A 20,135-nucleotide genomic window follows, 5' to 3' on the forward strand; every position below is an offset into this window, starting at 1 on the left:
AACAGGAAAAACACTGTTAAGACATATCACATTAAAGCAACACAGGAGCGCAGCAGATTTAGCTCACAGCGGTTCTGTTTTTTACAGCTGCCAGGTGCGGCCCCAAGGCCTCGCTACCCATTACGTGCATGAAGAATAGCAACTCATACACACTTCCAAGCCTAAATGATTTATTCAAAAGAAGGTTAATGCCAGTGTTTAAGTAGCAAGTCATTTGATTTATGTCATTTTTTGATATTACAGGGTGAACAAGGACCACCAGGAATTCAAGGACCCCCAGGGCCAAAGGTAATGTCATTTTAGTTTGCAATAAAGTGCATGTGTGTGTGTTTGTATGTGTGTGTGTGTGTGTGTGTTAGCTTTGTAGGTTGCCAGGGGTGGGTTTTTTTATCATGCACAGGTGCTCTTTTGTTGATGTGAAAACTTTTTTTTTTCCTGGCACAGATGAGAAAAACAATTCATTTTTGTTGAAAGCAGCAAAAGCAATTTCTATGTCCACTGCACTGTGACCGTTGCTCTGATTATGACCAGCTCTTTGCTGTGAAGAGCTTGATGTGGAGGGTGCGGAATGGGAGAGGCTGGACAGGGGCATTCGCTGGATTTATGGTGTCAAATCACTCACCCTCATCACCAATGCATTTTCTCTCCTGAGTACCAAAATGTCAACTGCAGATTGTACTTTTTTTTTTGGTCACAGATTAAAAACTCTGTGGTATTTCTGGGATCAGCAGGCATCACTGAATGTGACAGTTTCTGTGCCAAGTTAGACTCTTAGCCAAACATTATGGCCAAACTGACATCATGTGTGGAGCAGGATGGTGAGGTAAATGTTTTTTTTCTTTTTCTACCAGGGTCAACCAGGGTCACGAGGAGAACCAGGGTTACCAGGGGACAGGGGTCCTGCAGGAGAAGGCAAAGTGGGACCACCGGTATGAGCATCAGTGCCAGACAGGGTTACTGCATATTATCTGCCTATAGTGTATTTATTTACACATTTCAAAACTTTGCTATGCTTGTCCTTCACAGGGCCTCCCAGGAAAAAATGGGGAACCCGGACCTGCGGTAAACATTTTCACAAGACCGACATTGAATGTTCAAAATCAGATCACAAGTATTTCTCTAATATGTGTTTATCTCGGTTTCAGGGCTTGAAGGGGACCACCTGGAGTTGCTGGTCCTCAGGGCCCAGCAGGACATAATGTAAGTCCAAACATGATGATGATGCCAGGACTTCTGTCACTGTCCTGGCTTCATTTGTCTTTCCCTCCCCTTGGTTATCTTAACTTTCTATAATTACCATTAGTTTTCATAGATAAGAATGTATCTAATCATCAATGCATCTGCAGTTGATAAGAAGGTAATTCCTTCCTTGCCTTTGCTCCAAATGCAGGGTTTACCAGGAAGGCCGGGAGAGAAGGGATCACCTGGAGAGCCTGTAAGTACAAACATAAGCAGGAAACAACCAGCAACCAGCATCCTAATGTTCTCCAAAAACTGCTTACTAGGCTAATCAGTGAAAAACTTAAATCTGCACGAATTCATATTTTAATGTAAACAATGGGTGGAATGACTGTATGAAATGTCAAAGTCATTGCTTGCAGTAACAAACGCACAGATAACAATCATCAAACCCTGCAGCTCCCCATGGCTCTATGGAGCTGAGATGTTATAGGGTTTTTACAGTCATATTGTTTTTTTCACTCACAACTCCACCATTTTGGACAGTAAACTGTTGCATTGTCGTATGTTTGGCTGCAGCTGGCAGCTGTTTTCAGCAAATAAGCTCTAAAAACTGACTACATGCTACCTGTCCTGTGCCACCCCGACATAGTTAGTAACTAGATGGTGAGAATAGTGGAACATTAAGCAGCTAAAGATATTTCTCGGGAGATGGTGAAGACCATAATAGAGGTAAAAGGAAAATTTATATTTACATTTGGCAGGTCAGCACAAATAGCAACCACTGTTATGTCAACTTTATAAAGACACAACATGTCAAACAGTTGTGATGTTCAGCTTGCTGTGGACGTCTGGCCAAAAACAGATTAGTGCTGCTTTATGTTTTGACATGATTAAACTGAAAAACACCACACTGTGTAAATGTTGTGACCAATTAGTGTTTAAAACTTGACTGGTTGCTTTATATCCAGGGACTTAAAGAGAGAGAGATTTAAAACCATCTAATAATTCAAATCTTCATACTCACTGATGTGTGTTTTCTATATCAAAAATTTATGTGCGTCTATCCAGCTTGTAGCTGTGCATCTTTACTGACTAATATGTTAAGCTAATTTAATTTAAAGCTAATTTATTGTTTTCCCCATTTCCCTCATAGTCCCCCTTTCCTCAGGCCAGACATTCATTTTAAGTAAGCCTCTTTTTCTTGTTTGACTTAGGCTTGCCTAGCTAACTGCAATATACAGTATTTTGCAAAAAAAATAAGGGGCTGTTTAGTTCCAGTTAAGGGAAATATTGATGCAGTGATATTTGAGACAACAGTGTGCCTTCAACGTTCAGTTCGACAGTACGTCCATGCAAAAAAAGCAGGTCCATAAAAAAATGGTTTTCTCAGTTTGATGTGGAAGAATGTGTCTGGCCTGAACAGAGCCAGAACACCTCTGGGATGAACAGGAGAACCGACTGTGAGGCCAGCCTTATCACTGTTAGACTTAACTGATGCGCTCATGGCTGAAAGGGAGAAAATCCCTGCAGACAGGTTCCACTATCTGGTGGAAAGCCTGAGACCAGGAGAATGGAGTTATGCTCTCTGAATTAAATGTTCAGCAGTCACATGTGGGTGTAATGCCCAGGTATGATGCTACGTTTACATACAGTAAGATACTTCTGGGATTGAACCCTCTTTCATTTCCTGTCTCTTAGGGAAAGGCAGCAGACCTCTCTGAGCTAAATCTGAAGGTAAGGAGCATTTCTACCTCTCTTTAATGAGAAAAGACTTTATGTTTGGATGCTGAGGTCACTTAATAACAAACGCTGTCTTTTAGGATGTATGCTCAGACTGCCCTGCAGGTCCACCTGGACCACCGGGTCTTCCAGGGGTCCCCGGAGATAAAGGACTCCAGGGACCTCCAGGGAAAAATGGTCAAGATGGTTACCAAGTAGGACAAAGTCATTAATATTCCAAAATTGTTGTTCATAACCTCACTTCACCTGTAATTATAATAACTCTGCTCATCTTTAAAAGGATATTATAAAGTGTGCTCCTCCTCTATATTAGCCCTGTGTGATGCATGAGGCGAGAGCTGTGCTTTTATCATCATCGGTCACAGTTGGTGTGACGGATGGAGCGGCTCTGTCTGCATCATTAGCTCGGCCTCCTCTGGGGGCAGCAGTGAACAATTAGGACCCGGTGCCAGGGCTCTGCACTGTCTCGCTGGACAGAGACTGATGCTCTGCTATGTCATTACAGGGCCCATCAGGACCCGCCGGACCTCAAGGGCCCCCTGGAGCCGACGGAGCAAAGGCAAGTTAGCACACTAACAGCACCCTTATCGCTCCCAAATGGCCAAACACTAAGTAGTTTCTTTTGTCAACATGCTTTTTTTCACATCACAAGGTTCAGGTAATTGGATGAAAAGTTTACCATCAAAAGACCACTTAAAAAAGTATCGAATCATATTTCCAAAGTAGTGTAGCCATTCCTACATCCTCCTCTCTGGTGTAGATTTTGAACATTTTGTGGTTTTATTTTCTCTTGACAAATAGTTTTTCAGATGGATGCTTTCTTCTTCATCTCATATAATCTTTCTTTCTTTTTCACCATAGGGTATAAAGGGTGATCGAGGACCTCCTGGAGGCCCTGGAGAGAAAGGAGACAAGGTATATTTGTCGTTTATGACTCATAAGTTTCATACTTTACTGTCGCTTTTTCTCCTTTCTCCTTTCCTGTGTTTAAAGAAATATTGGATACTGAAGCATAATTATATTTCCCTATCACTATTTTCTGTATTAACAGGGTCACCCAGGACCTCCTGGTCATCCAGGTTCTGCTGGATTAATGGGTTCACCTGTAAGTTACTAATGGTCTCTGTTGTCTCAGATCGGTCAAAAACGCTTAAGATTTTAGTTTGGATTTGGTCTCACAGTCAGGCTTTCTATTTCTGTTGACCTCCACTGACACTGTCTCTTTCCTCTTCAGGGTAACGATGGACAGCCTGGCCCTCCTGGCCCCCCGGGGCCCCCTGGAGAAAAGGTCAGGCTGCACTCTGTGTACTTTCCCCCTCAGAAAACGTATTACCCATGTGTCATTATTGTACAAACCTCCTCCCGCTAGCATGTAGGTCAGCCAGCCTGTGTGGTAATAGTGGCCATTAATCATTTCTTTTTCTATGGTGACGGTGACCTGTTTGTGTTTGTTGGTTTTCACTAGGGCAAAGAGGGTCTCAAAGGAATCCAGGGACCACCGGGTCTTCCTGGGTTGATAGTAAGAAAAATTATTTGGCCATGACTATACATGAAATTACATACGGTTCTTGCAGTGTGGTGTAAACTGAATTCTAAATGCATTGTAAGACAGTTTCATGTGTTGCTCTGCAGGGTCAGCCCGGAAAAATGGGAAAGGATGGCCGAGCAGGTGAACCAGGAGAACCTGTAAGTAGATCCAAAGTGCATATCAAGTTTGAACACCAACAAAACATTGCATAATATGCTATGACTCTGTAACTATGCCTGACTTCTCTCCAGGGCAAGCAAGGTGAACCTGGGCCACCAGGAAACCCCGGGCTCAGGGGACTCCCAGTAAGTAACCACCAGTAAACAGATCTGATGGAAGAAATTGGCAGTAGAAATCGTTGTCACTGATTCGATGTGTTTTCTCTTCCTGCACAGGGCTTTAAAGGCCACAGAGGAGAACCAGGACCACCAGGATCTAAGGTCAGTGTGCTGCTTATTATTTTTCATGTATTTAAATAGATCAGTTTGCAATTGGGAGACACAAACAAAAGCAGTATTCATCCTTTAGCACCATTTTCCTATCTAATGAACTTCAGAATCTGTAGGGAACCACACTGACTTTCTGTGTGGGAAATTACTCACCCGTTACTATGATGAAAAATGGTGAGGGGAGACATATAAATAGTGACCTAGCATATTGCGCTCTGGCCTTGTGAAGCAATTTTTAGCACATAATTTCTAAAGATTTGAACTGTCTGTCATCAAAATAAAATAATACCACATTTCTGCCATGTCATAAGCAAGAAAAGAACACACAACAAAGGATTTTGAAGGATGAGAAGCAGCAACATTTCTCCTACTCTTACTCTGACAAGGCCACGCAGTGAAAGCTTCCACTTTTTGTGACAGCAGTGTTCAGTTTAAACATTTCACCAGAAAATCTACCCCGGTGCAGCCTTGTGTATATTAGGTGACAGTGTTTTTACTCTATTTTGATGAAGTGTGCAGTTTTTCAGACAGTAAGTCAGTGGATTTATATGTTGGAGCAGCTACCCAAGACAGTGCTGGTGTCTATGTAGGCCTGGTGCTGTCAGGTTTCCTCTATTAAAGTTTGATATAACATGCAAATGTAATAAGTGGCAGTGTAATGTAAGTACTGAGCCCACAATTGCAATTATCACATGCATCAAATCCCTTTCCATTACATACAGTATTTAACAGCTGTGGCACTTTTACACCTACCGTATACAACATCCAGAGCAAGTCCCAACTGATCATATGACAAGCAGACAGCCAATCCCTGACTTTAAAAATGACACATTTACATTTGCTATAGTATCATTTCTGGATATGAAAGCTGTGGTATCTTCATTTTTACAACTGCACCCAAAAGGATTAAACCAGTGAAGAACATTCGGTTATAACTCTCCCCCTCTGCTCAACAGCTATAACTGCAGCCGCTCACTGCAGGAGTTCAGGGAATAGCACACAGCCACAGTCAGCGTTTGGCACGCAGCACTCGCAGTGTCAAGCTGTGTCTGCCACTTGCACTTTTTACACACACCTTTCTCCGAGAGGATCGCTCGCTCCCCGCACAACACACACCCGCAGGAAAGGTTGGTTGCCACAGCGCCGTGACCAATAGCATGGCTCATTACAGACAGCTCTGACTGAGCCACAGCAAGGCAGGCAGCATCTCAGCCCTGCAGCCTGCGCTGCCACGCAGACAGCAGCCAACTTATTAGAGGAACTCTGAAGTTTTCTTACCCTCCACTACTTATAATTACTGTCACTAAATGTCAGTCATATGGAAATTATTTTCACTATTATTCAGGGAACTGACAGTTGATATATATAATAAGAGGTACAGATTTAGCACAGTGCCTCGGTGGACTGTAGAAGAGTCATACAGATCCTCATGATTAACTCTGTGAATCTCTAATCAGCCTTCATCTGTTCTGTGGACAAAATAATATCATGTTATACCCCAAAACTGACAAAAAGCAGTTAAAAGTTAGATGAGATTAAACATGTAAAACCCTTAGTTGAGAAGTTAAAATTTGGCTTAAAAGGAATGCTGATGCTAATGAAATTTTTCATGCCTATGTGATAATGAGATTGGTTTGTCTATGTCATTTATGCCCAGGAATTGTACAAGACTGCATGGCTAGCTAGCTTAAGCAGTTAAAACATTTTAGCTGGCAAGCTAATGCTTAAAAAGTTAGCTTGCTAACACTTACTAGGCATTCACATGACACCATACCCCTGTCTCCATAACACTGTGTCCCTGTAGCTTGTGGTAGTTGCAGAAATACTATATGTAAGTGAAAATCAATGCAGTTACAATAATGAAATAAAAAGGTCAAAAATACATACATCATGTAATGTAATCAATAAAGTCAGTTCTTGGCAGATTGAAACATTTGAAGAACATGACACTACAGAAAAACACAGGATTTCTCCTGAGAAAACAAGTAAACATTATCGTAAATTAGTTTTGATTCTGTGTATTTTTTTCTCACGTGTTGAACAGGGAGAAGATGGAAAGTCTGGATTACCTGGGCGTGACGGCAAACCTGGGAAGGAAGGTATGTTCAACCTTAGGCATTTGACACTATAATGTTTTTAGTGTGTTTGGAGGCTGCATACATACCTAACAAGCTTTATGTGTGAGCCTGTATGCAGCTTGAGATGCAAAAAAACCCAGGGCCAAATGAAATTTGCAAAGCACTTGCTCTTTAAGCTCATTGCTTTGAGTGCACAGTAATAAGTGACTCAGAAGAGTGTACTCAACATTTTCTTTTCACTTAGATCTTCTCTCCTCTGGACTATGTTGGTAGGACAGGTAGAGAGCAATGATCAGCCTGAAACAATAAAAGTCAGGGGGACGGACACAGCATTTTGAAAAGGGAGGGGACATTCCCACCCCCAACCCCCCTTTTTTTTCACGGCTTGCAGTTGTATTTTCGGATATGCATACACATCAAAACTGTGACCTCCAAGAAGGGAAACAAGTAAACTTAGTAATTTAAGTCTGCAGTTCCGTACGTCTCCCACACAGAGAAAACATGGTTGCAATAAAGTGACTATTCATTTTTAAGAACTCTACAATAGAGGGGAATAAGTTAAAAAGTATGGAATCTGCACAAGAAAAAACAAACCAGTTTACCTCTTCCTTAGCTTTCCTTTATGCATTTTCTTTCTAAAAATAGTAATGATGCCCTCACAGCCAATATTTGTCCTCCCTATTAAAAACCTGTATGACATTCTTTTAAATGTAGCATTCCCTTCCTGGCTCAGTCACCCTGTTCCTGAGAATAATCATTACTCAGCCTGGAACCAGTCCTCTATTGATTGATAATACTCCCAAAGATTAAAAAAAAAAAAAAGGTCTTGGGCAGAATGCAACATTTCCTGCAGACCGCAGAATCTTTAATCATAACACTAAAGGTCCAGTGGTAGCAGTGTAACTATAGGAGTTTTTTGACATTTTGTGTTCATCTTCATCAAATGACAAACTGAAATCCCTCTCACATACACAGTTAAAGGCCACTGTGCCTTTATTCTCCCATTTGTTTAGTAGCAGGATGTAACACTTCACCGAAAAACCTTTTTACCTAAGTCATCCTCTGACTGTAGGGCTTGGAGACAGAATGTTCTCACAGCACTCAAGTCTCCTAAAGTGAGAATATGTTTTCCACCTACTCCTTCCACCAAAAAAATGGGAGTTCAAATTTAACTCACTTCTGCAGTAGGGCTGTATTTCAGTAAAGGTTAAAATGGTCATGCCTTCCTTGGAGCAGGAGTATGAAGAAGTCGCAGTTTTTTCAGCATGTAGAAGATATGATAAAACTGTCTGTTTTTTTTTCTTTTTTTATTTTTTGCAGGGCTCTATGGGACCTCCAGGTCCAGAGGGACTTATGGGACTAAGAGGAGAGCCGGTGAGTCATTTTCAATCACTGTCTGATGCAAACAGAAGACAGACGCAGCACCAGTGTCAAGCAGACAGATAGATATGGACGTAAAGTGGCACTCAAGTCATTTCTCTTGCTGTCCTTCCTCATCAATTTTCTCATTCTGTCTTTTTTTTTTCTCTTTTCCATCCTAGGGCAAGCCAGGTGAACCAGGACCATCAGGAAAATCAGGTCTCCCTGGAACTCCAGTGAGTTATCTGTTTCTCCTGCGACATGTTTAAATTCTGTTTTTCTCTCTGTCCAGCTTTTTGCATCAGAATAAAGAGCTCCCAGATGAATAACAGCATAAACAAACAATAGAAACACATCAAAAGGGCCACAGAGATATGGATGAATTAAAAGTTGTTTCACTTGTTTCACAGAAAGATCAAGTTTAGTGAAGAAGTGAAGTGAGTGAGAAGTGAGGGAAAGTAGGAAAAAGTGGCATTTTCAGAGCTAATAGAGCAAGCAGTTGCTGTGGGATGTAACTGAAGGCAAGAGGAGGATGTGAAGTATTTCTAGAAGAGATGAGCTGTCAGGTTATGATGGAAGATTGGAGTAAATGTTGTCCTGACCGGGTGGGAACATCACTTTCCCCTGGGTGAGCTAAGATTGAAAGGAGTTGACCAGGTTGCTGCCAGTAGGAGAAAACTGATTGCCAGGTAATATCAGCACAGAGATCAGGTTGTAGTGGACCAGCTCCAAGAAGCACAAGGCCTGTAATTCCCTCAGCAGGTTTGTGTGTCTTTGTGGAGGTTTTGAATTTCATAAGCACATCCATAGACAAATACCTACGCAGGGTCCCTGGTGACAACTGGGTCTGAATCATCTGATAATGCAGAATGCAAACAAAGTCATGTCGGGACTGGGAGGGCAGCATGTATCAGGGGAAAAAGCTCAGTTTTGTCAAGGTTGTCCTTGGTTTCGGCCTTCATGCCAAGATAAAGATGACTGTGTCAGGATCAGGGGGAAAGTTGTAAATGTTATAAAGCACCTTCACAGCTGGCATCAACAAGCACTCTCAATTTAAATTGAATAGGTAGAAAATTGCATCAAACCTAAGACTCAAATTATACCAAAATAAACCAAACCATCAAAGCAACACTATGTAACTTGTATTTAATTCTGTTGGGCTGAGAGTAGTTAAGTTTCTTTACTGGGGCTCTGACCACAGTAGTCCCACTCACTGAACTGAAACATGGTCAAACAGTGTGAGAACTCCTCATGATCCCTGCCTGTTGGAGCCAAAAATGCTGGTTCTGTAACCAGACATGCCCAACTTATTTTTTTCAAAGTCAAATTCAGATGAATGCTGGTTTTTTAATGACTTTCAAGTCTTTTTAATTGATGTACAGTTCAGCATTACTCTTGAACTTGCGGGGTTTGATTGCGATCAACCCAATTTATGCAGAGCAAGCAACAGGCGTTCAGGTGTGGAGAGGGAAAGACAGAGGCACTATTCTCCTCTCCCTCAGTTCAATTCAATTTATCTATGTAGCACCAAATCACAACAGAAGCTATATCAAGGCACTTTTCATATAGAGCAGCTCTAGACTGACTCACTCTTTATTTTATAATATGTACAAAGACAAAGCCATTCCCACCATGAGCAGCACTAGGCGACAGTGGCAAGAAAAAACTTCCTTTTAAGCGGCAGAAACCTTGAGCATCATTACCATTCAGTGTACTATCAAAATGATTTTGAAGCAGTTATTTTAACATGAAATAAATACATAAAGTTGCTTGAATATCTCTCATTTCAATGGAAATTGGAAAAAAATCCTGAGTGTGAAGCTTTGCCTGGAGAACCTGTTACTTTGCCTGAGAGCGTCTTGAAAATGGAACCAAGCCCAGTTTTTCCTCCATTGCTTTTTGGTAATGTGTCCACCCAATCACAGCCTGCCGTGAAACACACAGGCTGTTATTGACACTTTGGTTTGTGTTTTACATTGTGTTTTAGCCATCAAACAGGCAGCAGGGGGCATTGATGGCTAACATACCTGTGATGTTGATTGTTGTGTGCACAGAACCAGTGGGAACGCGAAGAAAACCAAGAAGAAAAAAAAACATGAATCTCCATGTGAAATGACCAAAAATGTTCTTAATCTGGCAGAAATCACTCACAGCAGTTGTAAATTGTAAAAAAAAAAAAAAAAAAAAAAAAAAAATTCAGGGCCTTTAAAGTCAGCAGCAGACAGATGACTGAGTCAGGTGTAATATATCGAAAAATATTTAAGCTTGTTCCAAAAAGCCATGAACACATTGACTCTATTGAGGCAAACGTTTCTCATGAAATACGTGCTTTACTCTTCACTGACCACAGAAAGGCCTCTGCCCTGGTAACATGTCATTTCAAAGTGTTGTCCCAGTCCTCATAAAGAAACTGGAGCCCTTGTGATCTATGTACTCAGACAATTTCGCTGAGCACACAGATGAGGTTAATTAAAGTGTGTGAGGGTTCAGTGATTAGGGAGTTCAGAGGAGGACACTGGGACTTTAGATGAAGAGGAGGGAGAGGGATACAATGCAGAGGTCATCATGACAGACATCATTTGTTAGCAAAATAAAATGCAGTAAACAAATGCAGAGATCTTGTGAGACCTGTGTTTTGTGATTTGACATGTCAGCATTATCCACAACAGAGTGTTTTGGAAAAAACAGAAGGAGCTGTACACTGGTCCGTGGGCTGAAAGATGGTTTCTTGGGAAGAGGAGTAACTGTTGCTAACTGGAGGGCAGATGATATGCTGCCAGTTATCAGAGAGGAGTCAATGATATCAGTCAGCAGAGGGAGCAGATCATCAGAAATAGCCTGGAGGAGGGAGGAGGGCAGGAACCACATGCAGAAAGGTTAGAGGAGGAGATATACAGTGATTTCAGTGGAGGGTGAAGGTATTTAAAGGCAGGACCAGATATTGCCAAAAATGTTATCAGATGGCCAAATTTACCATGCAAAGGAAGAGGAGCGTAGTAAGTGGATAGGAGCAGAGAAGATCCATTTCCACAATATAAAACAGAGAATTCTTGACAAGTGGAGATGAAAAAGAGGACATGAGACATTCACTGATTTCTGGAAACATTAGAAAATTCCTGCACTCCGTGGCTGCCATAACCAGCTTGTCTTCAGGCCCACATGTCCCTTGTAAATATGAATTTTAATCTCTTCAAGCTGGCATGTCCCACCGCAAGATTGGTTTATGAGATTTTTTTCCAGGGCACTGCTGCATGTAGATAAGAACTGCAGCTAAATGTTAATCTTGCTGAATCCTCAGTAATGAGTGAGAGGCTTTTAGAATACAAGTACAGTATGCCACGTGTGTGCCATATGATGAACTGCCATCTCTCTGCTGTCACACAGGGTCTCAGGGGAGACAAGGGAGAGGCCGGCAACCCGGGATTACCAGGATTTAGTGGGCCCAAAGGCCCTGCGGTGAGTGGGAGATTTTTTGTGTTTTGATTAAAAGATTCATTTTAGCTTCCAAATTCAATCAGCTCATGGCAATGTTAATTTTTATGTTGCTCTCCAGGGTCCAGCTGGTCCAAATGGCCCAGAGGGAAAGCAGGTATGTACTTCCTAAGATCACTGATGAATCGTATCGTATTGCATCGTATTGCATCGTGTCGTATCATATTGTATGAGTGGATTTCTTGCTCATGTCCACTGTTTATGGTTTGTAGGGGATGCCAGGCAGAGTTGGTGATCGTGGCCTTAAAGGAGATAAGGTGAGTACTAGAGAAACAGAAATATTATCTGTACCACAATCAGCTCTGTGATCCAAGTTTGTTATGGATACATGGAATATGACTCCGATTTCTAGTTCAGCTGAACAAGAACAACAAAAGTGAACAAAGATAAGCAAACATAAACATGAAGAAATAGATACAGGCATAAATAAATCTGTATAAAAACAACAAATGGGCAACAATATACAGTGGCTATATCCATAGGTCAGTTTCTGCAAACAACAAGGAATACAAATAGTGAGAGGCAATGTAAGACCAGTGGTGGAGTAAATATTGAATAGGTAAGTTATTTTATAGTTATTTATAGATAGAATACAGTAAGTGGTTATCTACAGAATATGCAATAATATATGTCTACGTGCAGTATACTGTACGTAGCCTGCTTAGATTTCTGTTTGACAATATGTGGATAAGAACAGATATCGACCTCTCAACAAATGCAAACATCCACATTTTTGCAGCAATATTTGTTTTGCCACAGAGCCATAACTCAGTCAAATAATAACACACAGACATCGTTCACACACTGCTGCAGTCAGCAGAATCACATTTCTGAAGTTTGTTCAGGATAAACATAAATCCATTTAGACATTGTCTGAAAAAAAAATGGTGCTTATAATTTGAAATTTTGCTCATCATCACCAGATTCAATGTTTTTCTTCAGTATCAACAGTAATAATCGTAATCCAGGTGATACTTGTACATGCAGCCTGAAAAGGAGCTGCTAGTAGCCAGAGAAGCATGACTGTCCATGATTCAGATATGCTGAAATGTAAACAGCATTGTAGATAGTTTTTAGTCTGATATTCAGACATTCAAGGTTCATCCCTGTCGCCTCTCATCAAAGTTGTTGTGGAGAGCAGAATAAAGTTCAGCTGATGTGGCACAGATGTTATTTTACCTCATTATCCAGTATTTATTGAAGCCTGTGTCTTATGTGACTTCACAGTGAAGTTAGGGGCTGTGCCAAAAGTGCATGCAAGAAGGCCGAGAGAATGTTTCAGAATTTTCTCAATAGCTTTTGCATTAAACCACAGAAACTTTGAATCAGCTTTACATTCATTTATTGTGCATACACAGCCACCATTAAAAATGCAAAATGACTTTTTTCCAGTGTTAAATCCTCCTGTTATTTTTTCACATTAACAGTTACACAGCCTCAGTTTTAAGTTCTTTTTTAAAAGTTGGATTCAAATAGGCACAGTTATTATGATAAATTTAGGTGTATGTTTAACAAGGATATGTTCAAGTTATATTGTATATTTTGCTGGCTGTTCAAGTTACACACACACATGTATATATATAGTGTAGTGTAGCATATGTATAATTAGCAGTACAAACTAATTTAACACAGAAATGAAATAAAATTAAAATTAAATTTAAATACAGAAATAAATACAAATATTTCATACATAAAGAACATATTCTGGTCTTCTCTTATGGCGCTTCTCACTGTCCACTAAGTTATTCTCAACCTCAGTCACTTTCGAGGACTTTTAGCGTAAACATTTTCAATTACTGTAATCTAATCCAGGGTGACCCAGGTGTAAAAGGAGATAAAGGACATTCAGGAGAGCCAGGTATGCCTGGAAACCCTGGACCCCCAGGCAGAAAGGGCCATACAGGAATGATGGGCATGTCAGGACCACCAGGTGAAATAGGGGCTCCTGGGCCACAAGGACAGTCAGGAAACCCTGGTCTCCCAGGCCCAAGGGTGAGTCATATCCATCACACAGTATGCATAGATGAATGAGATTTAGATTTTAATAAGTGAGTTAATCATTAACACTTTGTTGTGTTGTCTCAGGGAGAGTCAGTATCACTGGAGCAGATGAGACGGCTCATCCAGGAGGAGCTGACAAAACAATTAGATGGTGAGGAACAAATTTCCTTTTGGGTCTCATCTTTCCTGTAGCTAGATATTTGCTTCATTTGGGCTAATTTAGGATGGCCTGACCTGAATAGAGTTCTATGAGATTTAAGTCACTCTTCTTTTGTGTCTAGCCAAACTGGCTTACCTCATGGCTCAGATCCAGCCAGCTCACGTGAAGAGTACAGCTGGCCGTCCAGGACCTCCGGGCCCTCCAGGTAAGGACGGCAGTCCTGGACGACCTGGCCCCCCAGGAGAGCCTGGCATGCCTGGGCAGAATGGAGGAGAAGGACCCAGAGGACCTATGGGCCCTAAAGGTAGGACAGAGACTACTATCAGTGTTATTGGTTGTTTGTATGTGTGTGTGTGTGTGTGTGTCCTTTTTAAGGTTTTTCTTCCTCCACAGAGTCATAGCTCCTATTAAGTCAAAGCCATTTCAACTAAAACAATCACAGCTGCAACTTCATGTCTCCAAGACAAGTCAACTCAAATCACTTTCTGTATTAGCAGCAGACAGTATCAACGAGTAGCATTTATTTAAGTAGTCAGGTAATAGAGAAAATAAAGAACACTTGTGCCAAAATGTAATTGTAAATTGCAAAATAATCTCATGTATCTTTAAAGGGGCTATTTGTCTACATAGACGACGATAGCGTAAAAGCTGTTTACTTAACAGTCTGCTCTGCGGCGGTGGAAAGCAGTGGCAATGTTTTATCTCTAGTTCTACCAGTTCTTTTGATTTACTGAATTTAGCATGCTAACCAGCTAGCCCTGGCCTGGCTCGGCTGTCTCGTTACTTTCCGATAGGGACACACCTGATGCTGCAAACCTACATACCCATTTATTTCAAAACTTGGGCAGCAACTAACGTCTAAGCTGATGTTTTCAAATGTTTTGTCTGTCCAACAGTCCAAAACCCAGAGATAGACGTTTAATCATATACCGTAAATGACAAATGCAATGCAATGCAAAACTAAAGACAGCGACTGAGTGTGTATCTGCTGACTAAGCTCTCACCCTCTGTCTCCTGCACTCCCACTCATTTTGTCGATGACCCAGTGTGTTGTATAATTTCTCTAAAATGTTATATGTCATGAACAAATTTTCAGCATACAGTAGTCTCACAGTCATTTGGAATTTTTAATAGAAGCACTATTTTTGTTTCCTCCTCTGTTTCAGGTGAGAAAGGAACAAGAGGAGAGAAGGGAGAGCCTGGTATTGGTGAAAGAGGAGAGCATGGCCCACCTGGCCCGATAGGTAACAACCAGTCTCTCACTGTCTTCATTATTATTGGGTCGGCGTCACCCAGTCCCTAATTGCTCCCCTCTCTGCTCTAGGTCCAGCCGGACTGCCTGGTTACGGTAAAGACGGGAGCCCAGGACAAGCCGGAGCCCAGGGAGAGCCAGGAAACCCCGGCCCCCACGGTCAGCCAGGACCTCCGGGTCCTCCTGGCCAATGTGACCCCACCCAGTGTGCCTACTACGCCAGCCTGGCACAAAGACCCCACACCAAAAACATCAAGGGGACTTAAGAACGGAGAGACACAAAGAGCTTGAAGTCCAGCTGTATTTATGAACTTGGTTGTCTCAGTCTGAATCAAGAACTTTTCCTTTTCAAGATAACCTCAGTACGGAGGGCTGAAGCAATATGTGCTGCCGGTCAGATTGTTTGTTTTGTTTGTTTTTGGTATGAAGCTTGGGACGGATGGGGATTGAGCATCGGGGGACTTTTTAAGATTTAATATGGGGTAAAGAGGGCAGCTAAACAGTTTTTTTTTTTTTTCCTCACTTGCATGCTTCCTGTAAAATATATAGGGAGATAACAAGGATGATGCAGTTCCCTCCCTTTTAAACCCCCCCACTGGGAGCGAAGATTTGGGATTCTGATATTGTATCGTTCCATCAGTAATTATCTCAGAAGTACAGCCAGGCATTTTCTTGCGGGAATAAGTCAGCATCACGGCCTTCTTTTCCCTGCCTCACACCATTTTGCATTAATTACCCATCACAGCCCACACTGTACTAACGTCAAACCATAGCTGTCAGTTACTGCTCACTAAAATGATGTCTTGCTGGGGATCTTCTACCAATCTGTTGGTACTCAGTCAAGGGAATTATCTGTTTTGTTGTCACCGATTAGAAGGAGGGAGGACAGACAGTGTGAGGCACAATCTCAAATACCAATAGTGATTTTGTGTAGGAGTGTTAATGAGTTAGCATGGAGAGTGATGAATGACCACATTTGTGCACTTCTTTGCCTCTGAGCTGGTCGCAGCGTGTTCTCATGTGGCCTTGTTTTGGATCGTATTGGCACCCCAGAACAGGCAGAAAAATAAAATAACTTTTAGAGAAATCCACCCTTAAATAAATTGGAATTTTAGCTTGTAGAAGTAAACATGTCTGATTTATTTAGACAGAAATGAAACCAGATTTTATTCTTGGAATAAACTGGAGGCAGTGAAAATTACCTCTGTCACAACCCATAAATTAGAGTCTTGGCGGTGTTTGTTCAAGCTTTGGGGGAGACTCATTCCAAAATTCTCGTTATTAGCCTTGAATGAAATACAACACACTACCCACACTATCAATCAATTTGTATGAATTTGTATTATATTTGGATTTCTAATGCTGAAATGAAAGTCATTTAAATTTCTTTCCAAAAATATGAATAACATGACATTTATGCATAAGTTACATATGTCATGTAATCATTTTTACACCCACAGCATTCTTATTAAACCTGAGTGTAAAAGGCAGAAGTCGAGACAGGAAGAAATGTTACCGTTAGATTTGTACTTCTATGTTTAATGAAGTGGCTCTGGCCTTTCTCTCTCTATGCATGGACTTGAGCATTGAACAGCTTTGAGGAGGTGGTATAATTGCAGCCTTTGTTCACCTTCCTTGAAAAGCTGCTTGTTTCACACTGCTTTCTCTAAACGTGTCACTTCCTTTCTGTTCAGTGAGGCTCATTAAGTGCCTACGCTGTGGCAGGACCTCGGCCAAACTCAGCCCGGCTCTGAAAAGACATTGCTTTTCTTATTTGTCCCCTGGAACCTAAAATTGGAGAGCTGCTTCCCTGCATCCTGATGACCATAGCATTGTGGTAACCATTTGAAAGATGTTTTGCCTTATGTCCCTCATGGACCAATTACACTTCTCCCCAGCCTCAGACATACTGGTCATCTAGAGCCTATTAAATACCCTCCACAAATGTTTGTCTTCCTTTCAAAAACATGAGGAAACACCTCAAAACCCACAAGAGCAAAAGGAAGGTGGGGGTTCAGTTTTAAGAAGTGAGTATGGAAATATTATGTGAACTTGCCAAGACATTCAATATGTCAAAGGTTATCACTATATAGGCCAGTTATACCTATTATCTCTTGCTCAGGTTACCTAATGGAGGGTCATTCATGAAGAATGTCAAGCTAATTTTGCAAATGTGGGTAAAGCAGACTGGATTACTTAGTTTGACCCAGTATTTCTCCACTGCTCTAGAGGCAAGAGTAATTTAATTTGTGAAGTTAAAGCACACCTGTGTAGCTTTTGAAAGATATAATAGCACATTTTACATCTTACATAAGAAATGTTTAATTCATAAACAATAAAATGCACCCTCACTAAATTCAGTACACTTTTTGGCTAGTTTTGTTGCTACAGCCTTATTTGGTCTGGTTTGACCAGTAGTTTATGGTGGCTAATATGTTAGAAAAAGGTTAAAGTTAGCATTACATTAACTGCAATTCACTTCAGCCACATGTGGACAGTGGTCTCTGTTTGGCAAAAGTTACACAATTCAAGTTACTAAGGCTCATCTTAAACTTTAGTATTTTAGCATTTTTTTAACTGGTAATATATACCAAAGGAAAGGTGGGGTCCTAAAATAGAAAACATATGAACTGAAAAAGAGATATTTTTTATTAATGACCAGTTTAAAATTGGCTAGGCTAACTAGCTAACTAAAACAGGTCAAACTCACGACAGATCATAATATCAAGCATTTTTGCTTACTTATTCGTTTTCAGTAACATTACTTAGCCAACAAAACTGCAGCTGTTACCTCAACTAATGAGATTCTTTTGGCCCTCAGAGCAGCTGCGCCTGAGAAATGTTCGTATCATGGCTAGTGCCTTACGGCTCTATGTATCTAAGTAGAAGAGAGCAGCTTTAAATACAGTGAAGTTCAAATGTACAGTATATTCAGAATCCAAATTGGTCGTAAATGTGGATTCACATTTCATGTAATACACTTGTTAGCTGCTTCTCTCTCACTGGTTTACTATTGATCAGTCCTACCGTATTAGTATTGCTATTTCTTAGATTTGTAAATGCTCGTTACAGTTTCTTATTACAGTGACTATGTGTTACAGGGTGGGATAACAGGTTGCTGCACAAATCTTAATATTTTGTAATGCATATAGGCCATACATATTTCATTATTCAAATTAGCAATTTTTTTAAAGTTATATTGATAAATTATTCACAATTTGAACCAACACAAATGTGTTTCAATGCATTAACAAAATTTTATTAACTTGTTTTTCCCATATTTTTCCTGATAAATTGGTGCTAAGATATTTTAAATAAGTAGCATATTGTAAGTATTGGAAAGACACATGTACTGTACTGTATAATAAAAATGGAACAGATTCATTTTATAATACAGGCCTCGCTGTGTTTTTTGAATAAGTGCTTGTTTCACATTTGACATGGTACTAAAACTTTATGCAATCCCTCTATTCCTTTTTTTAGTGTGACAGCAACACTGTTGTGACTTGAGACGTCTGTTGTACTACTGGCAACGGTAAGTGTGCAATAAAGCTTGACTTTAACCATTATTTATCATAAAAACAATGTTAAATACACATTTTTGTATTCAGACTGAGGGATCTAGCTCAGTTCTGTCACTCGTATATTTAAAATAGGGTCCCTTTGAAGTATATTCTGTTCCTCTGCCATCCATCATGTTTAATATCTGCAAGCTGGAAATGCAAATTAATCTAATATTTTGCTGAATCAAATTTTATGAAACTTGTGCATCCCTCCACTTAAAATCCACTGGCTGTAAACCACGATCTATTAAATCAAAGGCATGTCTTTGGGGTGGCAGCTAAGCTGACTCTTTCCTGCAGCCTGGTAAAGGTCATATTTGATCTGTTAATGTATTTGTGCTGGGCAGACAGCTGTAGGGATGATGTTGACTTTCCTTTGTAACCAAGCAACTGTGAAATGCCCTCCTGAATCCACATCATAGCCATAACAACCCAGGGACTTTGTTTTCAATATGAATTCATCTCCCCATACAGTGGCTGTGGAATTTCATTAATCGACCACCGTGCTATGTGAATTCCAATCTGCTTAATTCTGTTAATCATGCTATGTAATAATGTGACTCACTGCTACCTGGACATCTTTGAACTTCAGTACTCTCTAACACAACACAGCTGCAGCAGCTCTAAGATAGACTGGGTGTTCCAGTAAATAACAGTTTTAATTCAGTATTATCCAAAACATATCACTTTATTACAATGTTTGAAAAAGAACATTAATATGACAAAATCAGGCAAAAGAAATGTATGATTCATTGTTGCAGATGTCAGCTCGGCTCTGCTCTTTTTTTTGTGTAATCGAAGCATAATCTCACTTCACCAAATTCTGTTCCTAACTGGCTCATGATTGCAATGAGAAGAAGTGGGTCAAAATGGCACCTGCATATGCTGTTACCTGGAGCTAGAAGAAATGTCTTCTGTGAGCTTATTCAAGAAATTAAAAAGTCCATGCATAAGTGGAAATCGGAGAGATGTACTTTTTTTTTTTTTTTAATATTTCACACCCTGCTCATATTCGTTTTGATGAAGGTAAAGAAGGAAGGGCGGGGGTCAGCAGCTGTTATTGGACATTTCATGGGCCTGCAGGCCCTGTCGTCAGTCGGAAGACGTTGCTTTGGCATCAGTAGCAGCTATCTTTGAATATGTACCATCAGATAAGCTCTCACTAAAATCACAAACAAGTTAAAACATCTATACAGTATTCTACAGTTGTGTCTTGTCTCTGTTTTTCTTTGCATCTCTTAGATCCATGGTTCAGATTGGAGACATCCGAGGACTCCCAAAAATCACCACAGCCTGACCTCAGAGAAGCCTTTAAACTTGGTTGCGACAGG

At 40.7% G+C, this 20,135-nt stretch overlaps 1 protein-coding gene across 1 annotated transcript in view; it reads left to right on the plus strand.

The window, feature by feature from the left end:
- The window catches only part of LOC108900286 (collagen, type XXII, alpha 1), a 53,149-nt gene extending 35,453 nt beyond the window's left edge, over window positions 1–17,696 (plus strand). The window contains 27 exon segments of the mRNA XM_051065383.1: window positions 244–288; window positions 852–929; window positions 1,027–1,062; window positions 1,146–1,151; window positions 1,153–1,200; window positions 1,391–1,435; window positions 2,881–2,916; window positions 3,003–3,116; window positions 3,428–3,481; window positions 3,784–3,837; window positions 3,974–4,027; window positions 4,157–4,210; window positions 4,388–4,441; window positions 4,555–4,608; window positions 4,702–4,755; window positions 4,846–4,890; window positions 6,944–6,995; window positions 8,296–8,351; window positions 8,519–8,572; window positions 11,721–11,792; window positions 11,890–11,925; window positions 12,041–12,085; window positions 13,641–13,820; window positions 13,914–13,980; window positions 14,111–14,293; window positions 15,156–15,233; window positions 15,314–17,696. Of these exon segments, the coding sequence (XP_050921340.1) occupies window positions 244–288; window positions 852–929; window positions 1,027–1,062; window positions 1,146–1,151; window positions 1,153–1,200; window positions 1,391–1,435; window positions 2,881–2,916; window positions 3,003–3,116; window positions 3,428–3,481; window positions 3,784–3,837; window positions 3,974–4,027; window positions 4,157–4,210; window positions 4,388–4,441; window positions 4,555–4,608; window positions 4,702–4,755; window positions 4,846–4,890; window positions 6,944–6,995; window positions 8,296–8,351; window positions 8,519–8,572; window positions 11,721–11,792; window positions 11,890–11,925; window positions 12,041–12,085; window positions 13,641–13,820; window positions 13,914–13,980; window positions 14,111–14,293; window positions 15,156–15,233; window positions 15,314–15,507 (1,848 nt within the window). The 3' untranslated portion in view covers window positions 15,508–17,696.
- The last annotated feature ends 2,439 nt before the right edge of the window (window positions 17,697–20,135 follow it).

Source organism: Lates calcarifer, linkage group LG3 (assembly GCF_001640805.2).
Source record: "Lates calcarifer isolate ASB-BC8 linkage group LG3, TLL_Latcal_v3, whole genome shotgun sequence".
Taxonomy (NCBI): domain Eukaryota; kingdom Metazoa; phylum Chordata; class Actinopteri; family Centropomidae; genus Lates; species Lates calcarifer.